The sequence below is a fragment of the Pomacea canaliculata genome, linkage group LG1 (assembly GCF_003073045.1).
Source record: "Pomacea canaliculata isolate SZHN2017 linkage group LG1, ASM307304v1, whole genome shotgun sequence".
In the NCBI taxonomy this organism is placed as follows: domain Eukaryota; kingdom Metazoa; phylum Mollusca; class Gastropoda; order Architaenioglossa; family Ampullariidae; genus Pomacea; species Pomacea canaliculata.
The window spans coordinates 43400666-43422649 of NC_037590.1; the positions used below are offsets into that span (position 1 = coordinate 43400666).

At 42.0% G+C, this 21984-nt stretch overlaps 1 protein-coding gene across 1 annotated transcript; it reads right to left on the reverse strand.

Annotated features, from left to right (window-relative positions):
* Window positions 1–198: 198 nt before the first annotated feature.
* On the reverse strand, window positions 199–2893 carry LOC112576202 (X-linked retinitis pigmentosa GTPase regulator-interacting protein 1-like). The gene is made up of 3 exons (XM_025258491.1): window positions 2385–2893; window positions 1850–2017; window positions 199–1113 (listed from the first exon to the last, which is right to left on the reverse strand). Exons 2-3 carry the CDS (start codon window positions 1983–1985, stop codon window positions 260–262), a joined length of 990 nt encoding a protein of 329 aa, XP_025114276.1. The 5' UTR covers window positions 1986–2017; window positions 2385–2893; the 3' UTR covers window positions 199–259.
* Window positions 2894–21984: the final 19091 nt, after the last annotated feature.

Below are 21984 nucleotides of genomic sequence, written 5' to 3' on the forward strand. Positions count from 1 at the left end.
GTAGACGTGTTCAGCGTCTCGTTGCCAAGCACAATGAATGGCGTCAGATAATAGACTCGCCATCCATATTTTAAACAAAAATCAAAAGACAGAGAGGGATGAAGCGATGGAAGTAGATTCTTAATCAAACGTCTACGTCACAGTTGTACAGGCTCAGACGCCATTCATACTCTCTGACACACCGACAGACAATAAACAGTCTGCTCGCTCGCTGTATTCAGAAATCAAGAAGCCCGGCAATGCATGGTCCGTGACCAGTTCATGAATTGCAACACAGTTTCATCTTCTTTTTCTTCTTCTTCTTCAAACTTTCCATGCTTGGACACTCTGGAATAAGAACTTTGGCGTTTAGTCGATCATCGGCGATGTCAGTGCTCGATTTTTCCTCTTCTTTGCTTTGTCCACTTGCCACTTCCTCCTGTCTGTCTTCACAGGGCTTTGCTTCCTCTTCCAACTCTTCATCTCTCAACGTCACGGTGCTGACCACTTCTTCGTCCTTAGTTTGGATTTGCAACATGTCATTATTTTCTTCTAGTTCTCGCGGTTTCTCATCAACTTCAGATAGGCAGTAGATCAGTTCGCTTGTTTTCGCTTCTTCCTGTTGTCTCTGTCTGTCCAAGTCTTCCTCTTGTTGCCTGCGAAGTTCTTCTTCCATCTTTTCCTTCAATTCTCTCTCCAACTCCTCCTTTTTACGGCTTGCCTCTTCCCACATTTCTTTCATCGATTCTCTTGGTTCGTCTTTTCCCGCAACCGGTGTCTCATCATTCTCCGCCTCAGTGCTAGGGTTGTCGTACGTTTCTATGGAAATGTCCTCCGCTTGATTGACTCCAGTCATCATGGCATCGTCCACGATCTCATATGCACCTTCTGCCCTGACACCTTCATCGCGGGGGGTGAGCTCGTTGTCCTTGACTTCGAGGTCAAAGGTCTGGTTTCTGCATGAGATGAGGATGACGCTGAACACTATCATGAAGCAGTAAGCAATGATGCTGACGATGATAGCCCAGCCCGGACGTCGATCGCTGAGGAGAGTAATGACTTTCGTATCATCTGTCGTTGTGTAGGTGATGAACGTCAGGTAAAACGCTAGGACTCCTCCAAAGGCAGCAACACCTGAAAATACACCCAAGCTGATATCAAGATGGGAAGATTGAGTAGTTTTGTTGTTTTCAGTACTGGCTTAGGCCCCGCCCCCATCTGCTCATCACGGACAGAATAACTTGCCACACTCTTGTTCTTCCTGTGAGTCTTTCCCTCTCTGCCGGTTTTATGATGGGGCTTTCTTCTCATTTAATTTCTGGATTAGGTTATGATAATTTCGCCCTCACCCAATATAATTACTTCCAAATCCGACCACATTTGTTTTATAGGAGGAAAATATAAACTGAGTTACCAGAAAAAAATCAAGCAAGGAAACAAAGATAACCCCAAAGACAAATAAATGATAAAAATAAAATCTCAAAGCAAAAAAGGCTTTGAAGGAAGATTGTTTTATGTTCAGTTGTTGGTACTCTGACATATCAACAAAAAAACCAAAAAAATTATAGATCTGTTTAACGAGTTGTTAAGTTTTCAGCCAAAACTATCGACCACAGTGTAAAGTGCTCAAACCTCCTATTTACTAATTTGTTAAAACAGAAGTTGTCTTTTACTTGGTACACAACTCCTATGCTCTATAATTAACTAGACAAAAGTTTCTCTCTACAGAGTGCTAAGTGGCGTTGAATGAGTCAAATCATTCGACTGCTTGAAGTTGGGGGGAAGGGCGCAGAACTTTCGACGAGACAGAAAATTTAATTTAATTAATGGTCAGCAAAGTCACACAACGCACACTTTACTGATGACCTACCAGAAGAGACCAAAAGCAGATCCAGAATGGACGGCAAGTAGTTCCTGCGCCGGCACTTGGAGCGTGGACAACGTATCTTACACGAGACGATGATTATCAGAGACAACACATTGAGGATTACGAGAAGGGTCTCCATCAGTTGGAAGAGCCGTAGGATGGTGGGCTGGGCTGTTCCGGGAAACAGACGACAGAATGGAGTAGGGAGTGAGGGAGTGGGAGATGGGGCAGTGTTAGCCGCTCTTCGATCGCTCTTCTTTTCACTATTTGCATTCATTATTGATTCGTTGGTTCATTGGTTTATTCGAACTCGCAACACGTTCTTTTTTTTTTTTTCCTTTTTATTTCCTCTTAATCCTTCGGGCAGTCGTTCTTTTGTACTTTATACACTACATGAACCCACCGGAGAATTACTGCAAATGTAATGTATATAATCATATAATAGGTATAATATATAATAATTATAATTATATAATTATCTATTTATAATTATATATATAATTATCTATTTCACTCAAGCAGCACTGTTTTAACTCACCGTCCCATGGCCCGAGCTTGTAGAAGTAGTCACAGTCCTCAAAGGACTCGATGGTCAAGCAGTACCCCCACACTCCAAGAAAGAGGGTATAGCGTCCAATCTTGACCACCAGCCAGCTCGGTTCCAGGTAGCAAATGAGAGTGGTCAGCTGACAGACCACCAAGGCTGACACACATAGCAATATCTGACGTCAAATCTTCTAAAGAACTTCTTCTGGCCAGGTCATCGCTGCTGTATCGCATTAGCACCAGATAACTGTTTTTTTTCTTCACCATTTGAACTCGACGGCTGTTTATTGCTCAGCGTATGGCAATTTTTTTTTACATGGAATCTTGTCAGCAAAGTTAGACAGGTAAGGTCTCTGTCGCAAACTAAAACTTCAAGCTGTTTCCATTGAGCGAAGCTTCTATGGTAAGGCTGTCGCTTCAGAGTTTCGATCGCAATAGCTTTGTTTCTCGCTAAACAACGTTTCTGCCGTCTGCTCCTGAAGACAACAATCGGCCTACGTCATAATGAGCAACAGTGACGTTTCTCGTGAGATATGGCGTCATGGAATTGTAGCTGAGATATAACGTCATAATGAACACCATCGACTTGTCACTGAGATATGACGTCCATAATAAACATCATTAAGTTGTCGCTAAGATATGACGTCATAATGAGCAGCACCAGCGACTTGTCGCTGAGGTATGACGTAGGCCGCGTCCTCTAGCGTGTTGATCCTGACGTCTGATAACGTCAGACAAGGACACGCATGCGCGGTGGGTGTGCGTGAAATATATGCGCACGAACACGCTTCTGCTCGTCTCAAGCATCTCTACTCACATCATTTACTCCAATAAAAACCGCCGGAAGGGCAGATTACTTTGAGCTGCACCCAGTCAGTTGTCGTTTATGAAGTTAGAGGGAAGGGTTGCAGGTAGCGCTAGTGAATAATTATTATCTGAATATTTATCCTTTGCTGCTTTAGGACAATCTTTATAAAGGTAACAACTTGTCAAGCGAGAGAAGCAGACGACAACGAAGCACAATTTTCGGTTTCGGTTCTTTCTAATACATGGACGTCCCCGCTGGCATTAAAACAGACAAATGTTAGAAGAGAACATGGCATTGAGTCAAAGCTTTTGTTTAGAAAAAACACACACACATGAAGACATGAACTAGAAGACGTTTGTTTCGTTCATATAACAATTTTTAAGTTGTTGTTGTCTGAAGTTTCTTCTGATTTCCCTAGTCAGCTGCCATTCTAGGATTAGCGAAAGGCAAAGAAGAAATAATGAAAGATCATAGATCATCCCCACTCCCCCACTGCCCCCAAGCAGTTGCTATATACGTATAAATATCTTGTGTTCCGGTTTCCAGCTTTAGAACTGTGTTCTTGTATCGCAGATCTTGTTTTGCGACCAGGTAGAGGAGACGGCAGGTAGACGAGATGAAAGATAGTCTAACCCTTTTCTTTCCCTCCCAGCTGACCCACACCTTCCTGTCCTCTGTCTCTGTTCGCTGAGTTCAGCGCCTTTGGTCACATCCGGTTTCTGGCTTCCCAGACCAGGACAAATCCACAGGGTGGCGGGTGGCTCTATGGTCCTAGTACTTCCTCTGAGAGACAGCAATGATTCCCACCCTCCCCCGTAAACAGAAACCCCATCAAGCATTTGATTTTATCCGGAGTGGAAAAGGAAATCTACACCGGAAACGCGCGGAATAGGAAACCCAGAAGCAAAGAATCAAACCTGAAGATAATTCGGTTCCCATGACAACCAGACAGTAACAGCCAACCAGAGCCGAGGGGAGCAAAAAACAAGCAAACTACGTTTTTCTCCAAGGCTTTAGGGTTTGAGTCGTCAGTTGATTCGGGAGATATTGGAGGAAATTGATGCCCTAATCCACACACTCCAAACCAGATCTTGCCTGTCTCTTTCTTGATGACTTCTCAAAAGAAATCACTTCTAATACCGAGAATGTAGCTCTGTCTATCGATGACGTCTTGGAGGCAAAGTAATTAATTCGGAACTGCTAATACACAGTGTCTGGCTCCTTTGTTGCCCCACAAGAAAATTCCAGCCCAGAACATTTACCTAGGATCAGGAGATAAAAGAAAGAAGTGGCGTACGCCTGTTTCTGCCCCCGCTTTCCCACGAAAACTACAAAATTCAAAAGACCGTCTAGCAGGTGACAAAAGTGTATTTCACGTACCAAACCAAAGTTTTGTTATCCTCGTCAAACCCGTGTATCATGACTGAGCAGAGTAGATTACAACTACCGGCAGTAACTTCACAAAGCTACGCTATCACGACATAAGATGCATGAATAGGACAAAGTTTATAGTATCACGATAGTTGGTGGACTGAATTTTATGCAAATATGGTTATCCTACGTAATACGTATGGAAAACAAGCAAACAAACAATAACAAAAACAAAAACAAAAAAGCACAAAAAGAAAAAAACAAAACAAAAAACAAAAAAAGACAACAACAAAAACCAACAAAACTATTACATATGAAATATCAAAGTTGCACGACGTGTATTATGAACGTTGTACTATCAAGGCATACCTATGTTACCTGTAACAAAACTACTTTATAATGAAAAAGCTTTTTGCACAAAATTTTTATGTATCACCAAGATAAAGTTGTATGAGAAAACACTCATCTAAAAAAAATTCTATAGAACTGTTGGACTATCCATGATTTCACGAATTTCAATACGTCTTCGTGTCCACCATGGCCAGACTATATCACGTGACCAATCAAGTAGTTAGTCAAGCGATCAGACCAGGAACATCGTGATGTACATAGTGCAGAAGCTAGGGCATAACACGGGAACAAAATTTATTTTATAAATATAAGGCGATAACCTAGACGACATCACACAAGCACCAGAGGGGAGCAAAGTGGCTAAGCGGGCAAGCCGAATGCACGCAGACATAATGAGAGCAGGCAGGGTCACCAGGTCGTAAAGGTTGTCTGACGACTCTCATTAAACCGCCTCGCGCGGGTCGTCATGGTGTGCAGGTGATTACAGCAGATAGTCGAATTACTGGCGAATCATCGGCATAAAAGACTCATCGCCAGGGTCTCATCGTGTAACATGCGGCCCGTCTGCTGCACGATAAAACTCTGCGAGAACGACCCGCCGTCGGTTTGGTCATAAGAGTGGTCTGGTACAGGGTCTGGTACAGGGTCTGGTGCAGGCCCCACTGGGTGTCTAATGATCACAAGGCAGATTGGGTGTCTAAAGATTACAGACTGGGTGTCTAATGATTAAAGCACGGACTGGATGAATGGTGGGCATGCTGCACTCTTGATGCCTGGGGACTGAAAGAAAAAAAAAACCAGGCAGGGTACTGGGTAGACTGAGAGCCTATGGATACCGGGAAGATTGAGCATTTGCAAGCAAATAAATAAGTCTGAGGTCGATCTAGTCAAAACTGAGTATGCATTAAGGGATTTATTTGTTAAATTCATACCTCAAAATTAAATATGGCGGCACTAACAAGTTTCTGATTAATAAACTCTCCTGTAAAACTTGTAGTTCAAGGCAGCCTCATGTCCAGCCATCAAAGCAGACTAGTAATGGAGGGTGTTCATTCTGTTTTTCCTCCCCTCCTATACTGTCTTCCTTTTTGCCAATCATAAGCAGATTTCCCCTATCTGTATTCTGATTGGCTTAAAATTGCAGATAACTTGACAAACTTGATGAACCTAAGACAGGGAGCACAGTCATCAGCAAATTCCACAGAATATGTTGGGACAGCTGGGAAGACCATCAAGCAAGAAGTTAATCTGATACACTGATAAACGAAATCACGAATGACGCGCAAAAGAAGGAGGGTTAATTTAATCGAATCCTGGCACATTTTCAAACCATCGATAGTTGCCAGGAGACATTCAGAAACGCTATCGCAGCAAAACGAATGTTACTGGGGAAAAGCACGTTCATGAGACTGATGTCAAAAGGCGAGCATGCTAAAATAAGATTTCTTTACATCTTCACCTGGAGGAAAATATCTAATGGCATTCATCCTTCTGAAAAACGCTCGTCAGCTTTCCTCATCATCCACAATATCCAAAGCAGATTATTGGCCTGACGTGGCGCTGCACACTTCTGAAAAAGAGCATCTTGGGGTGAGATCAGACTAATGTTGCCATGCATTGCAGTTCTTGGCTCTTGCGTCAGAGATTTGAAGAGTTCTTTTTCATTCCAGAACTCGGGGAGGAAGCTGAGCCATCGCGGATCCCCAGCTCAATGCAAATCCATCCGATACCCCGTCCCCACCCCACTTGTCACGTGTAATTAAAGCGAGACACACTGTCACATCCACAATAGTACAAGATGTCGACAAGGCGTTCAAGAAAAAAAATTATTCAGGAATAATATCGAAGATGAAGGAAACCGTAGGGCAACGGCCTGCAGTATCGGAAATTACACACACTACACATCCTCCAATCTTCGCGGTCCGAGCTGATAAGAAAGGACAGACGACACCATAAAAATGTCAAGGGCAGCCTCGGCAAACATCGAGTCCAGAAAAAGAAGGGAAGACAATTACAAAGTAGCTCTCCACGAGGGAAACGTTTGGCGGTGGGGCGAGTGGTCAAGAGACCTTACAGCTGTCACATGACTGGTCGCCACGCGACGACTCATTGCGGAGCCAAGCCAGCTGTGTGGCCAGAAAAGCTGGCAACAAGGTGCAATCTGCATGTATCCATGGAAACCACAGACGCTGTTATGAATATTTTTAGTGGGATTTAATACTAAGCAAAAAACTGCTGAAAACATTAATTCATTTTTCCATCTCTAAATAACATGATAGAGGATATATTAGATCAACATAGGGATGATTATTCATTGAATTTACGATATCAAGGTGTTGGACCATTTTAAAGAATAAAAACTAATTTTTTAATTGTTTTCTTTCTCCACTTTCTTCTGAAAACATTTCCACTAAAAGTCTCACAGCGATTTGTTTGTTATACTGCAGTAGCATCCTCATAGTTTTGATGTTTTTCGTTTTTATGGCAACCATCTATCGAAAAAAGGAACAGCCTCTGGCCAGACATGGAATGTAACTTAACCGTAGTCAAAACGAGTGCTCTAAAATTTGCTTAGAATCGAAAACATGGTGTGAGTTTCCGTAGAAAAGAGACAAGGGCACCACAATCCAATTTATTTAATATATATATAACTAAAGCACCACAATTCAATTTATTTAATCTGTATTTGGTTTTGCAAATGATACAAATTTTAATATAGCTTTAATATTTTTACGTCCTGGTGTTTCTTGGGTGACCCAAATACATTATCAAAATGTGGAGCGTGTGTGGACACAACATGTGTGCGTGCGTGCTTGTGTCTGTCTTTAGCAGCTGACATTGCAACATGTTAGACGAGGACAGAAAGCGGAGAAGGAAAGGATTGAGACTGCATCATTTTTCAAATAAAATAAAGAAAAAAAAACCCACATCGACCTTCCTTGCCGCTTGTTTGATTGAAACCCTTCCCTTCACTGTCTTTCGTCACCAGCAAGTCTGCCACATCGTCTGGCCCACTGTCGTAAATGTCATTATTGTGCAGAGAGAAGATGGTCCTGGCGCGGGCCATGGGGGAGATGGACACAATTGATTTCTCTTTCTTCTCTGTCTGCAGCAGGAGGTCAGCCTCTTCCGCTCTGCAGATGCCGGTTTTTTCCCCCAAATAACAGCGAGCGAGATGAACATTGGAGGTACCAATGAAGGAGGACATGTTGACGAGATTTTGCAGGACATCAGTAGAAGTGGTTGCGGCTGTTTTAATAGCAACAAAATATGTTTAGAAGTTTTTCGCAGAGGAAGGATTTCTGAAGAAGACTTGTCACCTTTCCCACTCTTGTACTTAAAACATTGTTTTCTAAAAGATTTAGACAGCCATGGCAAGATCATGCAAATGTAAAAAGCATCGGCAGCCTGTGACATCGGTGGTTTTAGCAATGGCTTTAGTTCGCGCCAAGAACTCGTCCTGATACGCTGCAAGTAGTGATGTAGGAGATTTGGCATGGAAGCCACCACCACAGCTATTGACCCGGGCATACATGAATATGAGTCAGCCAGTGTTTATGCAAAACACATCTACAGAACTGATTTTTGTCGGTGAAATGTAACCTACAGAGAACAAGATAAAGGAGTCAATGCGGACAGGACGGCAGGGGAGAGCATCGAGTATTTCCGTGTGTGTTGGTGTGGTAGTGTGTCTGTGTGTGTGTGTGAACACTTTGTAAAGTAAGGGTAGTTTGAATGAAGATATTACTGTCTCTTCTAGAACTGTCGATAGCCATCCTTGACATTGATTACATGGAGCACATTTTAGTGAAAATATCAAAGAAGTAGGTTAGGGTGCGTTACAAAAACCCAAGAGCAAAATTATTTTTAAAGTAGCCGCGGAACATGGCAGCTCCCGGGTCGATTTCCACTGCGAAGACTTTCCACAAGTGATTATATTGTCAACCTGAGACCTAGCACTTTATCGAATCAAACCATTCCACTGAGCAACTGATATGTTTGGCATCGGCGTCAGGAAACAAGAAATTTCTTGTCTTTTGCACGCGGTACTCTTGCTGTCCTTTCTTAACTTCTCTCTCTCTCTGTGAGAGTAACATGAAAAGTTACTATGTTGTCATATTTTAAAAATTTGTGGAGTAATGTCAAAATGTCGAAATTAGCTCTGTTTAGTAAATTTTATTTATTTGGAACCTGTGGTCACATCTTAGAACCTGAAATTAAACACTGAAGACATGGTCTGCAGCAGCAAACACTAACCACACAGAGGAACGATTCTTTCTATCAACAACGTGTTTACTCAGGGACCTGTTTGTCAACCTGTCATTCCATCAACCTTCTTGTCAATGGACACTATTGGATGTGATTTCCACTCCTGATCAAGTGAGAAGTCAGGAATCGCAAAATTTTAATTTTGCAGCTCACATAATTTGTCGCTCATTTTCCAAAATTAAAATGGTCTGCTTTTGCAGTGTCCTTTGATCTTGTAGTGAATTCGTTGTTTTGTATATTGATCAAAAATATTCAGAGTTATGCCGCATGAGGCATGGATGGTTTATTTCGTCTTTTTTTCTTCCTGACGTTTTGCCAGAAGAACGCGAGTGTCGATGGGGGGAGGAAAAGGATGAAAAGGATGAGGAGGAAAACCAAGTGGAAGACTCACGGCAAGCGGATGGCAACTTATGAATGAACTTGTTGCTGCGGAAACCTGATTTGTTGACGTGCATGGGGTTAATAGCCTGTCCCTCCAGCCCAGCACGAGTCGTGAGTGTGGACCGAGCCCAGAAATTGAGGGCAGCATGGGCTGGTCAGGGTGCCAGTCCCTCACACACTGTGGCATGGACCGGCGCTAAGTGGTTCATGCACCGTGAGTCTCTATCTGTAACACACACACAAACACACACACATACACACAAACACACACACACATGCACACACAACGTTTGTTTTTTCTTTCCGTTGATTTCCCCGTTCCCAATACAATACACGAGGTTAGTCTAACGGGTTCTAGTAATGCAAGGGTTTCGCGATGTCTGATGACTTGGAAATGTCAGAAAAAAAAAATCTTCTGGGAGCAAATGGAAGTGAAAAGTCAGTCGTGAAGTCTGTAGAGATTCCTGTGTGAATTTCAGAAGTAAAAAAAGCATCTAGCCCCATTGCCAAAATCCACTTCTGCTCGTGATTTCTCTGTGAGACGGAAATGTCCGACCCTGGGGCCAACACTCACTTCCACAATTTCCTTCACTCGCTTGCTTTTCGCCTACGTGTGTACCTCTCAAGACTCTCCTCTCCAAACTTCTCTCACAATTCAAAATTATATGATAGGCAATATAATGACACTACAAGCAAGATGCTGAGAGCAGGAATTTTTCTTGCCTTATTTTCTGAAAAATTCTTTTGACATATTTCTTGAGTTTGCTCTCCTAAGCTGTTGGATGGAGAAGTCAATCAGCCAAAACTCGATGTAATGAACCACTTACACCAAAAAGGTTTTGGCTTTCTTCATCTGAAGCCAATGCTTCTGGCTGTACTTCGTGAATGCTAAGTAATGACGCAGTGAATTGTATTCACGCCTCCGTAGAAAAAAGCTTGAAGAAACTTCGCAACATTTTTTAGAAGTGTCTGTAAAGGTACAGCGCGGAAAAAATATGAATTATTTTTTTTTCTTTGAAAGGTAGTTTTGGAGACAGGCGACAATTCTCACAGTCCTTAAAACTTGAAATAATTTGTTTTTAAATGAAAGAACAAAATGCTTGAAAGACGAAAGGTAAATACGCTTAGTCTTGGATTCCAGTGAAGTGTCGTGAAACACACTTTTTGTCCCCTCGTCTGTCTTTTGTCTTTCTTTGTTTTGCAGAAGATGGCGATCTAGCAGCTTCTGATCTGCTTGCTACCCACAAAGGTCAAGTAGGGGGAGGGCTGCACCTTGGCTTAAAAACACGAAATGAATGGAAGGGCATGCCTCTTTTTCTTTTTTTTCATTTATGCTCTCTTTTCCTTGCTTTTTAAAATTCATTCTTTCTTTCTTGGTTTATTCTTCTCTTTTGTTTTCTTATAAATCTGGGCTGTTTTAAAGAAAGATTGGGTGCGGGATAAAAGAAGCGAAGAGAGATGGACTGGAATAAGCAGGCAGGTAGAGCAGAGAAAGGGAACAAAAGGAAGGAAGGAATTCAGGAAGTCAGTATTGTCCTTTCTGAAACAATTCAACTTAAAAAAATTTAAATCCACAAAGATTAGTAAAACCGATGTACAAACTGTTGTATACTGCACTGTACAGAGATGTACACACTGTATTGCTCTGAAGAACTACTGTTTGATTGGACTGTTTTGACAGCCGCATAGACAATTCAGCAACTGGGAGTCTGGCACCCACGAGATGTCGACAGCTCTACAGTCTATTGTCGTCTTAACTGCCGTCCATCCTGGTGCCACTGCATGTCTGTGTGAGAGTGGGAGCAGTAAAGTGAAGCTTAGTGGTACATATATATTTATTAAGAACAAATTCTACCATTTACCAGTGCTAGCAACCACCATGGCAATTATTCGGCACTTCTGGGACCAGGCGACAAGACAACAGGGCGACGACCAGCACCGAAGGGGTTAATGGAGAGCTTCTCGAGTCTGGGTTTGAAGGAAGCTGGGCCATCAGCTGGACCCGAGATTTACCTCTGTAGACTTATCACGTGATCTGCTCCGCCACACCACAGGCTGCAAGGCGTCTGGTGTCAGACAGATGACAGCAGCTATCATCGTCAGCATCAATCCATTGATCGCCGTGGTCGTCAGGGTGGGTGTGGGTGGGTCAAGACAGCCGACAGTCTGCATTTGTGTCTCTCAAGAGCTGCTGGCGTGAAGCTCTAGCATGGAGGGTTTGTCCACTTCTTCATGTTCAACATCCAGCTCTTCTCTTTTTTTGACCCCCGATGGGAGCGTCTGCCGGGTCGGGCGGAAGTGTACGTCTGGAAAGCTTGTCATGACGTGGAGTTTGTCCAAATAATAAAAGCACTTGCCTCTTACCCCGCAGCCACAAAGGGTTCTTAAGGGACCGCCACATTTTAGCTCTTTTCTCAACTCGTTTTCTTTTCGGACATAATGGATGCAGTAAAGATTCCCCACAATTGTGTTTGTTAAAAGCTTGGATTCCTGCAACCTTTACCAGCACGTAAAGCCCCGGATGATTGTAAAGGAGTAAGAATGTTAGCAAAGGACTCATCAAGGCCGTGGAGTCCTCTTTCCCGACCTTGTCGAGCTTGACCATTAACGTCAAAAATGGATGCCGGCGGTTCGTGTTCCACGAAGACTATAGTACTTTTTCTTTCTTTTTCAAAGTTTGTATTTGGCCTACTTTGTATCCCGGTACTTTTGCTGCAAGTGATGATGCCATGTATACCTTCACACAGTGTCACACATACGCACACAGCTATGATGCTTCTTTTGCTATCGGTAACCCACTTTTGTTTCCCTTTTATAAATTATTGTATGACATCATCGCAGGTTCAAGCTTCAATCTCCTCTAGAAAATGAAAGCATCCTCTTTTGTTCTTCTTTGTTTCACTCATGTTACATCGTTCATTTTGAGTACAATGATCTTTAGTTTCTTTACCATTTACTGATTGCAATCTTACTTTCAAAGATTTTCATAGTCACTTAGTCCTTTGACTGTATCCTCTGTCAGTCAGTCTTCAGGACTTATTGATGTCACTACACTACGGCGTTGCTCAGCTGTCCCAGAGGGAGCAGGAGGACCCTGGTTTTTGCTGAAAGAGTTTTGCTTCGGGTCATCGGTCGCCAGGCGATGTGGAAACATTGATGTTCACGGCCCGTCACTCCCGAGGAGTCCAACAACAAACCTGCGGGTCTCGAACTCATTCCTCAGACAATACGCCTTTGGGAGAATAGTAGGGAGGACTATACAACATCCTTCTTTATTTTGTTTTCGTTCTGCTATCGACCTCAATACGTTCAATGAAAAGAGTTACGAAGAAAGACGATTTTTTATCAGCATTTTTGTCGTCCTTATCACAGCCACCAACACTTGCACTACAACCAACACTACAACTACTACACTAATGCCACCAACGGTATCACTGCAACTAAAAGGAATCATCATTAGCTTTCGTTATTTGTGTCCTGACGTCCACCTGCTGGCATTCTGACGTTGACGTCATCAGGTGGAAAGACGCTGAGATTTGACGTCATCATGTGGAAACACGCTGAGATTGGACGTCATCATGTGGAAACACGCTGAGATTTGACGTCACTATGTGGAAACACGCATAGAGGTCTGACGTCACCATATGGAAACACGCTGAGATTTGACGTCACTATGTGGAAATACGCAAAGAGCTCTGACGTCGCCACGTGGAAACACGCAGAGGCTCTTAGTCAGGACTGGATGCAAATGGCATGTTTAGTATATGGCGGATCATCATCATCATCATCATCGTGACTTTATATCAACACCTGCTGCACCAGACCAACATCATCCCCGTCACGTGCTGCTGCTGCTGCTGCTGTCGGTGTCCATGCAGGGGAAGCACGTGAAGCAGTCTCGCTACGCACGGCACGTCACCCACCCCTGTCCTTGTGCGTGCTGCTTCGAGTGCTTGCGGGCAAATGCTGCCCGTGCTGTGCCGAGTCACGGTGTTTGACGAGGCGTACCGAGGTTATTTTTTGCCCAGTAAACGATCACCCAGGAGCAGTTGTCTGCGAGTTCTGGAATCCTCCATGCGTGTGACGTGGTCTGTCCCTCCGCACTTCTTTCTCCCAGAAACGACTGGAGGGCTCGGAGCTTGTGTCGGGTCGACGTATCTGTAACTAGTACCTCGGCTCCTCAGCCTCCACAAAATGTCAGGATTGATCCTAAACGAAGCTTAAGAGAGCTCAAGGACCCTGAACCTTGGTTTCAGCTGTTTTTTCACAGTCATGCATAAAAATGCTGAGGTCAACTGTCTCGAACCACAGAAACCTGACAGTACTTTGCTTTTTTAGCAGCAGAAAGTTCTCGTTCTCTCTCTCCACTCGGATAGAGAGTTCTCACAGATGGCGGCAGAATTTAAAAAAAACGAAAATCACTTTCAAGAGTAATGCAGGCATACAGACATAAACTCTGGGATTAGAATAATGGTGAGCTTGCAGAACCACTGATTTCACCTTTGTCTTGTTCCTGTCTGCTCGTTGATTTGGTGAGTGTGGCCTAGTCTCACAGACTCAAACGATTTCCACCTGCAGTGTGTGTGTGTGTGTGTTTTCAATACAACTTTATCCTATCATGAAAGACATGTGTGTACCTATGTACTTATTCACGCACATGGTGGATGTTAGGGAGCCATGTACCAGACCTCAGTCCATCAAACAATATTTATAATTTTTGTTAACCGTATCTTCCATTGATCCATTGTGTCTTCATCTACAGCTGTCTGCGCCTTCTCTGCCGAGCTCACATCTCTTTCTTTTACTGTAAAACTTTAGAAACATACTTTCTCGATAGTTCTGGTCAATCTTTAAAAATTGTCCACGCACTACTCTAGCGTCAAGCTGCTCTTTCTACATTTGTTTTTCCCTTCTGGCTGAATCCGATACAACTCTCAAAGTAAAAAGAGAAGTACATTGCTGCATCAGTAAAAAGACACTTTTTGTGAAGTTAGTGGCTTTGCTCTTTAGTATTTGTTCTCCTTTTCATGAAAGCCTAAGGGCTTATTCCAGCAGTTGAGAATCCTCTTTCTAATCCAAGTTCTGTCTTTATGATTCCCTGCTTCCTTCTTCGCTTTTAAGAGTACACGTGCCTTTTGAAATAGATTTACAGTATAAGCTGGATAAAATTTCTGTTATTTTTCTGTTGTTTTTGCTTCACTCATTCTTTTTTTCCATCAGTGTATCTTGAATATCGGTAATTAAAAGACGGTACTCATCTTTTTTCAATGAAGAAGATGAAGGTGATACTTCATTGAGTGATAGAGGAGAGAGATTTAATGAATGAATAAGTGACTAAGAGGGAAAAACAAGAGAAATAAATGGAGATATAAGGAGAGAGAGAGAAAGTCCAGAGCGAGGGTCATGTTACAACATGCAACAAAGATAACCGCCAAGGGAGCAAACTGTGGGCGCGTGACTGAGGACAGATCGCAGGGAAAGATAAACTTTGAAAGTTCAAAGCAGACTCAAGGGTACGCAAGCTAAACCAATCAAAACATTGCTTGTGGTTTTGTACCCCAGACCCGTTACCACACAGAAGCAGATGACTGGACTCCGTGACGAGGGCGGCGTGTCTGCAAGTCGTGCTCCGTCCTGGCGCTGGACATGAAGACGTGCAAAATCTCTCGTCCTGCCGCTCGATCAGCTCCCTCTAGAAGGGCTGGGCCACTCACTGAGGGCTATAGTCACGCAGGAGCTTTGCCGCCCACTAATGATTCATCGGACTGAACAAGTTCTGGTCTCTTTCATTGGAATTGTTCTCGATAATATGTTTTCTCTGGGGCTTTCTGTGAGCAGAACAAACTGTCAAGCTGCCATCGCTCGATGGTCCGACTTATTGTATTGATACAGAAGTTCACTTCTTTTGCTGTCTATTGGTGTACAACAGACTAGCCATCATGCATCCACCTCTTGCAATCGTCTCTTTGGACTCTACCATTATCTCTCCCCCATCTCTTTGTCTTTTATTATCCCCACTGCACCAGTGTAAATGAATCAGAACTTCATTTATTTGATTTCTCCCGGTTTGAGTGTGAAATGTATTCCCATAAAGTTGCGTTTAGGAGTATCCATTTTTATAACGCAGGAGAATTAAATCAGTTTAAAATGGAGATATGTATTTTAAGGCATTAGAGGTAAGTAAGTATGTTTTGTAGACGGTAACAGTGGAGAATAATACGTAATTGTAATGGGACTAGCAAGTATATATAGATATATCACTCGTAATCATGATTGGACTGGTTCTCATATCTCTGCATATAACTTATCAAACCCCTCACCTAGCCACTGCCTCCCGAAGATAAGTGTCTCACAAGTAACCATGGATACGGATTCATGCAGTGAAAAAGAAAGAAGAATGTTTACAACCCGCGTTGGCTTCATTAGGGAACTGTGGTCTCTGTAACTGTCGCTGGGGGGCCAGGAGTAAGTTCAATGAGTTTTAAAAATAGTTTGAACATGTTTGTACGCATCTTTATGCATTGAAACATTTTATTAACATCTTTTGAAAATATTTTGAGAAAGATGTTCATAGCGTTTTCCGAAGATGTTCTGGGAGATGCAGGACAAAACAGTCTCATCGTGAACTTTCCAGAAAAAAGTTCACTTATGTCAAGCAGACAAAACAACCGCAAGCTTGTCTAGACAGTTTGAAAAACAGTTTCGGAGTTTTGAGAAGAGTATTTTAGGTTATGCTCAAACAGACAGCTGAGTCTGAATAACTACTGGACCTTACATTCAACTTAAACAAAATCAGCTTAAAGTAATTGGTCGGTAATCAGACATGCTGCACAGAAAAGTATCATTACATTCATGCCATTTGTCACAAACGCCTTGTAACAAAGTTTGTCAGAGTTTTAGTGCTTTGTTCCTTTTTTCTCAAAGACTCACAACTAATATCAACCAAGACCATTGCTGATATATGTGGCAAAAGCAAAGAAAATCATGTTCTTTTTCTTACAATATTCGGACATAAGCAGCAGGAGAAACACAATGTTACTAACTTTAAATTGGACAGATGTTCATGCCAGTGACACAGAACTCCATTAAAAGTAGTTCCAGACTTCAACTTCATCACAAAACCCTTTGAGTCAGCTCAGACAGACTGGTTTTATTTATTCTACAACGAATCTGACAACAAAAGACTAATGCTACGGGAAGTAGCCCATCACTGAGTCTTATGTATATTTTTGATACTAGCTTGGATTATGTCTGTATTTCAAAGAACTTGTTTCTACACGAGGATGATTTCGTAACATAAAAGAAACGTGGAATGGATACAGAGAGAGAGAGAGAGAGAGAGAGAGAGAGAGAGAGAGAGAAAATCTGAAAAATGTTTTATACAAACAACTGCCACACACAGACGGCGTGTCCGTGATGTGATGTGAATCCCGCACCTCAGGATTCTGTTAGAGAAACCATTTCCCACTGAGGTACTGGACTGTCTCGTCTTCTGTACTCAATGGTGCAAGTTGTAAACAGGATAATTAACATGCCTGTTAGTCCCTTCACCATTTACTGATCTGTCTGCCCCAGCTGACCATTAGTTGCATCCCCAGCCCCCGACCCTCACAGAGTGGAGGTGGATTATTCCCCAGGTCTCGTCTAAAGTTTCCGAGCATGCCAGAGCCAGCGCAGCAGAAGACACCAATCCCAGACGCAGATCCAATGTTGGTCGTAAAACCGCCATTACCTTTGACAGCGCATGCGCAGTGAATGTGGGACGGCATCGTTATTTTTTTCTCTCTTGCGTCCTCACCATTCTCCTCGGGATTAGCCTTTTTAGCGCTGAGCTTAGCTTTGTTACTGGTGGCTATACTTCTCTCGCACAACACTCTCCCCCATAAAGCTCATGGAGGACAGTCTTCACCTCGTGTTCTAATCCTTGACTTTGTCATTACGATAAAAGTCTTTGGAGCTTGTTTTTGTCTAGAGATACTTGTGAAAGAAAACATTTTTCACAATGCCTGGCTAATCTATTTTAGTACCGATAACAGCCTTGAGGTACATTAAGTATATTATTTTTGTTATGCCCAGTGATACCTTTGTACTTTGTATCAGACATTAAAAATTGTCTTGTATTCTTGGTTCACTCACTACCCGCCGTCTTTCTCCCAGCTTTCACCCACCCTCACAATGTCCAACTGACTGAAATTGGGAACACAACCCTTTGTCGTTGGATTTATTTCAAAGTTCTCTCATCTGTGGCCACAGCCAGACTAGTGGCTTTCTTATCAACATTCAAACTTCATGCTCAGCGCCTTTGCTGGATCCTCCATTCATGGTTTTCTTTCAATTATTCTTGGCATTTCTTCGATTTGTTGTCGGCTGAGATACATTCATTCCTAGTGAAGACTACAGTTATAGCGGGTCTGTACATCCTCTCTTCGTCCTGTCTGCCACCAGGAATGGTACCCGTAATACGAGCTTCAACGATCAATTTTTACTTCTTGGCTTTGATTGGCGTTCGTTGTGGAATGTAGAACCGAAAAAATGTTTTGCTGACGTGGAAACATTGTTTTAGTTCTACAATAGAATTGTTATCAATTGTGATAAGTTATTTCCTTTCTGTACGGTTTGTAGTCACCCGGGTGGTGCTAAGCCACCTTGTATTTAAGAGCAGGGGTTAGTTCGCATACTTCATTTACTGCAATCAGTGTGTGAAATATTTCGGCCTAGAAAGACAGAGAGCTTCTGGAATGTGGCCAAAACAAGCATTAGATGAAATATCACATCACTGAGACGTGGCGAAAGAAGTATTTTGCACAATCTCTAAACCTAATCAATTTTCTAAAAAAATTTCTTTTCATCGTTGTTTTTTTAGTTTTTCGTTAGTATATTGCTGTCTCTTTTTTTTCTTTTCGTTCTTTCCTCTTTCGTTATATCCTTTCTTTCTTTTTTTCGTGTAGCTAGGAGATCCGACAGCAAGCTGAATGAAATAACATTAAGGATGATCCCGCTTGACCCTAACTTTATGTGAAGTTCTGTCAACTAGTCACTTCTTTTGGGTGGAAGCTTTGTTTGATGAACGGTTTCCTCCCAAGCAGTTTACCCTAAAGTTTATATAAGATTGCATAGCAGGAACAATTTATCTAGACACATCTATTATCGACCGACGACAACAAGGATGGGCGTATGGTTTAGTCGCTCCATGGGATTGAGACATCCTTGTATAAACCCAGGACCACATCCGAATGTTGCGACACCAGAAGGTCTTCCACATGAAACTCAATAACTTGCAGTCCTTAACCTCAAAGGCTTTTCTCCGACTCTCCAACAAGATTGCTGAAGCGATTCAAACAAGACCTCCGACAGTTCCAAAGAGTGCATTTATTTTGTAAGGACAAGTGCTTTCTATTCAGCGCAAACTTTATCTCAAATCTCATTTTGTTTCTTTTTTATTTGTTGAGCATGCTCACGCACACTTGGAAAGCCAGAACATCCGGGGACCTCTGTGAGAGGAAATCCAGGTTTAAAGCCTTTCCGAACGGGGACGTAAATGAAAAAAAATTGTTTATTTCCCGAATGGAAGACAGCATTTCGCTGCACGCAAGACGGTGGTAAAGAAAAGTGGCATGCCACTTAAATGTTCACTTGTTCTTTCCTTCACAGAGGACGTGCAAATTCTCAGGACACCCACGCAAGGTCTGTGCACATCTACAACTCCCTACTGTAAGGACTCATGCAAACATAATGAGAAGGACGGACAGACACAGCAACTACGAAATGTAGATGTCTGAGTTGGAGTTAAAACAAACAAGAAGTACACGCGCGTATCTTTAGTTCTGTATTTCTATTTTGTCTGTCTTTGTCTTTATAGGTATACACATACACAAAAACATTAATTTTAGTCTGGAATAAAGTATAAAACTGAAAGATTTACTTAGGAGGAACTGAAAGGTATTTTGGTGGAAAATGATAAGTGAAAATGAAAGGCGTATAATGTGGTGTACTAATCATCATTTAAATGGACATCAAAGGTTCAAAACATTTAATATCAGTGCATGACCAGCTCTGTTCCTCTGTTAAGAGCAGTTTGATGGCCTCGTCAGCAGATTGCAGATTTCCCTTCAGACTTCCCCACACCGCCATCTCACCTCTCGTTTAACAGGACCACTCCACAATTCCCAGAAACTCAACCTTTCTTGCTGGATCCCTGCCATTCTATTACAAAGTTGTCAAAGTCTTTGAGGACTTCTCATTCCACGGCATCTTTATGTTCTTAATCTTTGTCGAGAACAAGACAAAGCAATATTGGAATGCATGTGGTCATAGCAATTTCAGCTTTAATCATCAAGCTGGAAATAAAATCTGTCAGGCAACAGAAAAAAATGCGAAAATCATCAAACTTGTTTAAGACACGACTCGGTCTGGGCAGTAGAATTTATTCTGTTCATATTAGCTGTAGTGAAAAACACGGTTTTCACGGGAAAGTGCTAATAATCATAAATAATTTAAAAAAACTCCACAAATCCAACTCAGATAATCGTAACTTACAAGGTTGTTATTTTATATAGTCACCAAGATAATAGTGAATTCATTTGAATCCGTCCTCCATTTGTTTAGTGTTTCACCAAATATAGGGAGAAGATATAAGGAACTGAATTATTTATATTGTAGTAGTTGTGAGCAGAATGCAGGAAGGTGGCATAATTAAACAAATCCCTCATAGTTAATTAAATTTACATAAACTGAGAACAAAACTACATGATATTCAAGGAACTTAATAAGGAAAGGGAATTCAAAATTGCCGGTACATACACCCAACACTTCGAAGAGTAGGACAAGCAGCATGGGTCACCCTGTACAGGTCAAGGAACTGAATGAGTGAATAAAAGTCAAGAGCATTGTCTTTATTACTTGTTCTGCAAGCAAATATACATTGTTTGTGCGTCCTCACAATGTGGACATTTTTTTTTTATTTGAAAAGTACAGCCCGAATCCAAAAAGTTTGCAAGGTACAGTTTTAGGGATAAAATAGCACTTTTTTTGAACCAAAATCATGCCTGATGTAAAAAAAAAAAAAAAATGAGCATCAGTATCTCTTGGCCGCACTCAGTGGCGATTCGCCAGACAATGGATGTGATTGCCGGGCTTCACTCCATCTCAGTAAACTTTACACATTCACCTCTCGCTCCGTCAAGTGAAACAACAGTTCAGTTAGTGTTGTGTTCTGGGGGCGATCCCTTTGAACTGTCTGGAAACTAAAGTGACAGATAGTTGTCTTTCTCTCCGTGATGGCAGACGCAATAAAAGAAAAAAAGTTGATAGCTATTAGGACTGACAGAATCGATGGCTGTTATTTCACTGTGTGATTGCCTGTTGCTGTAGCTTCCTTGTCCGTCCACCTCTCCATTGGTGTGTTCCCCTGAGCAGATGAGTAACTGAGAAGAGAAGACAGAGAGAGATTGAAGGAGACTGTACATGCACTTGAAATGCATTTTTTAGAAAACAGTTGCACGAACATGAGCTCACACATGCATTATACGTATATACTTATAATATTCAAGATTTGTATGGACATACTTCCCCTCTGACAGTGAAGAATTTGCAAAAAAATATACTTCTGTCCGTCCAATCAGGTTATACAATCAAATGTGCTTGGAAAATAAAAAAAAAATAAAGACTATTATAATCGAACATTTCTGCAATCCAATCAGTCCATACTCTGATTCAAACGCACACAACAACTGGTAAACAATGTATGTTGGGGTCGGGTATCTTCTTGGACTGGTACCGAGATCAGAAAAGATGGGTTTTTAAAGACTTTTGAGAGTGGTCTGCAGTATCTAAATGTCAGATAAAGGAAGGTAAAGTGTTCCCGACTACAGGGCTCTGACGATGAAAAGAACGGAGTCCCACAGTTTTGGTTTTGCTTTGTTTTGGACCTGGGATCATTAAGGTTCGAAAATCAGATAAACCAGCATGAAGCACAGAGCTTTCTAAAAGATTTAAAGGAGGTGTCCGATTGATAACATGGAAACGAATGGCAGGCAGTTTATAATCTATTTGTTTGGGGATGGGAAGCTGGTATAGCCTTAAGGGCTTTCTGAAATCCCTAAAGATGACATCTGTGGCATAGTTCTGCCTTCTCTGGAGTTTCTGGCTCCAGCTACAAGCAAATTTCCATAGTCAAGGAGATGATGCTAGACAGGTAAACCTTATACATATTGCAAGTTTTAAATAATAATCAGATAATAAATAACAACAACATTTGTATAGATCATTGCTCGGCTGAAGGAAAGCTCCATGGGCTGTGTGCCTCCACCCAGGGTTACACTGTGATGAATCGCGTGTGTGCATTCCTGTAATGCTCTCTCATGAATAAGTCAAAAAGTAATAATATATACAATAGACACTACACTAATAAACA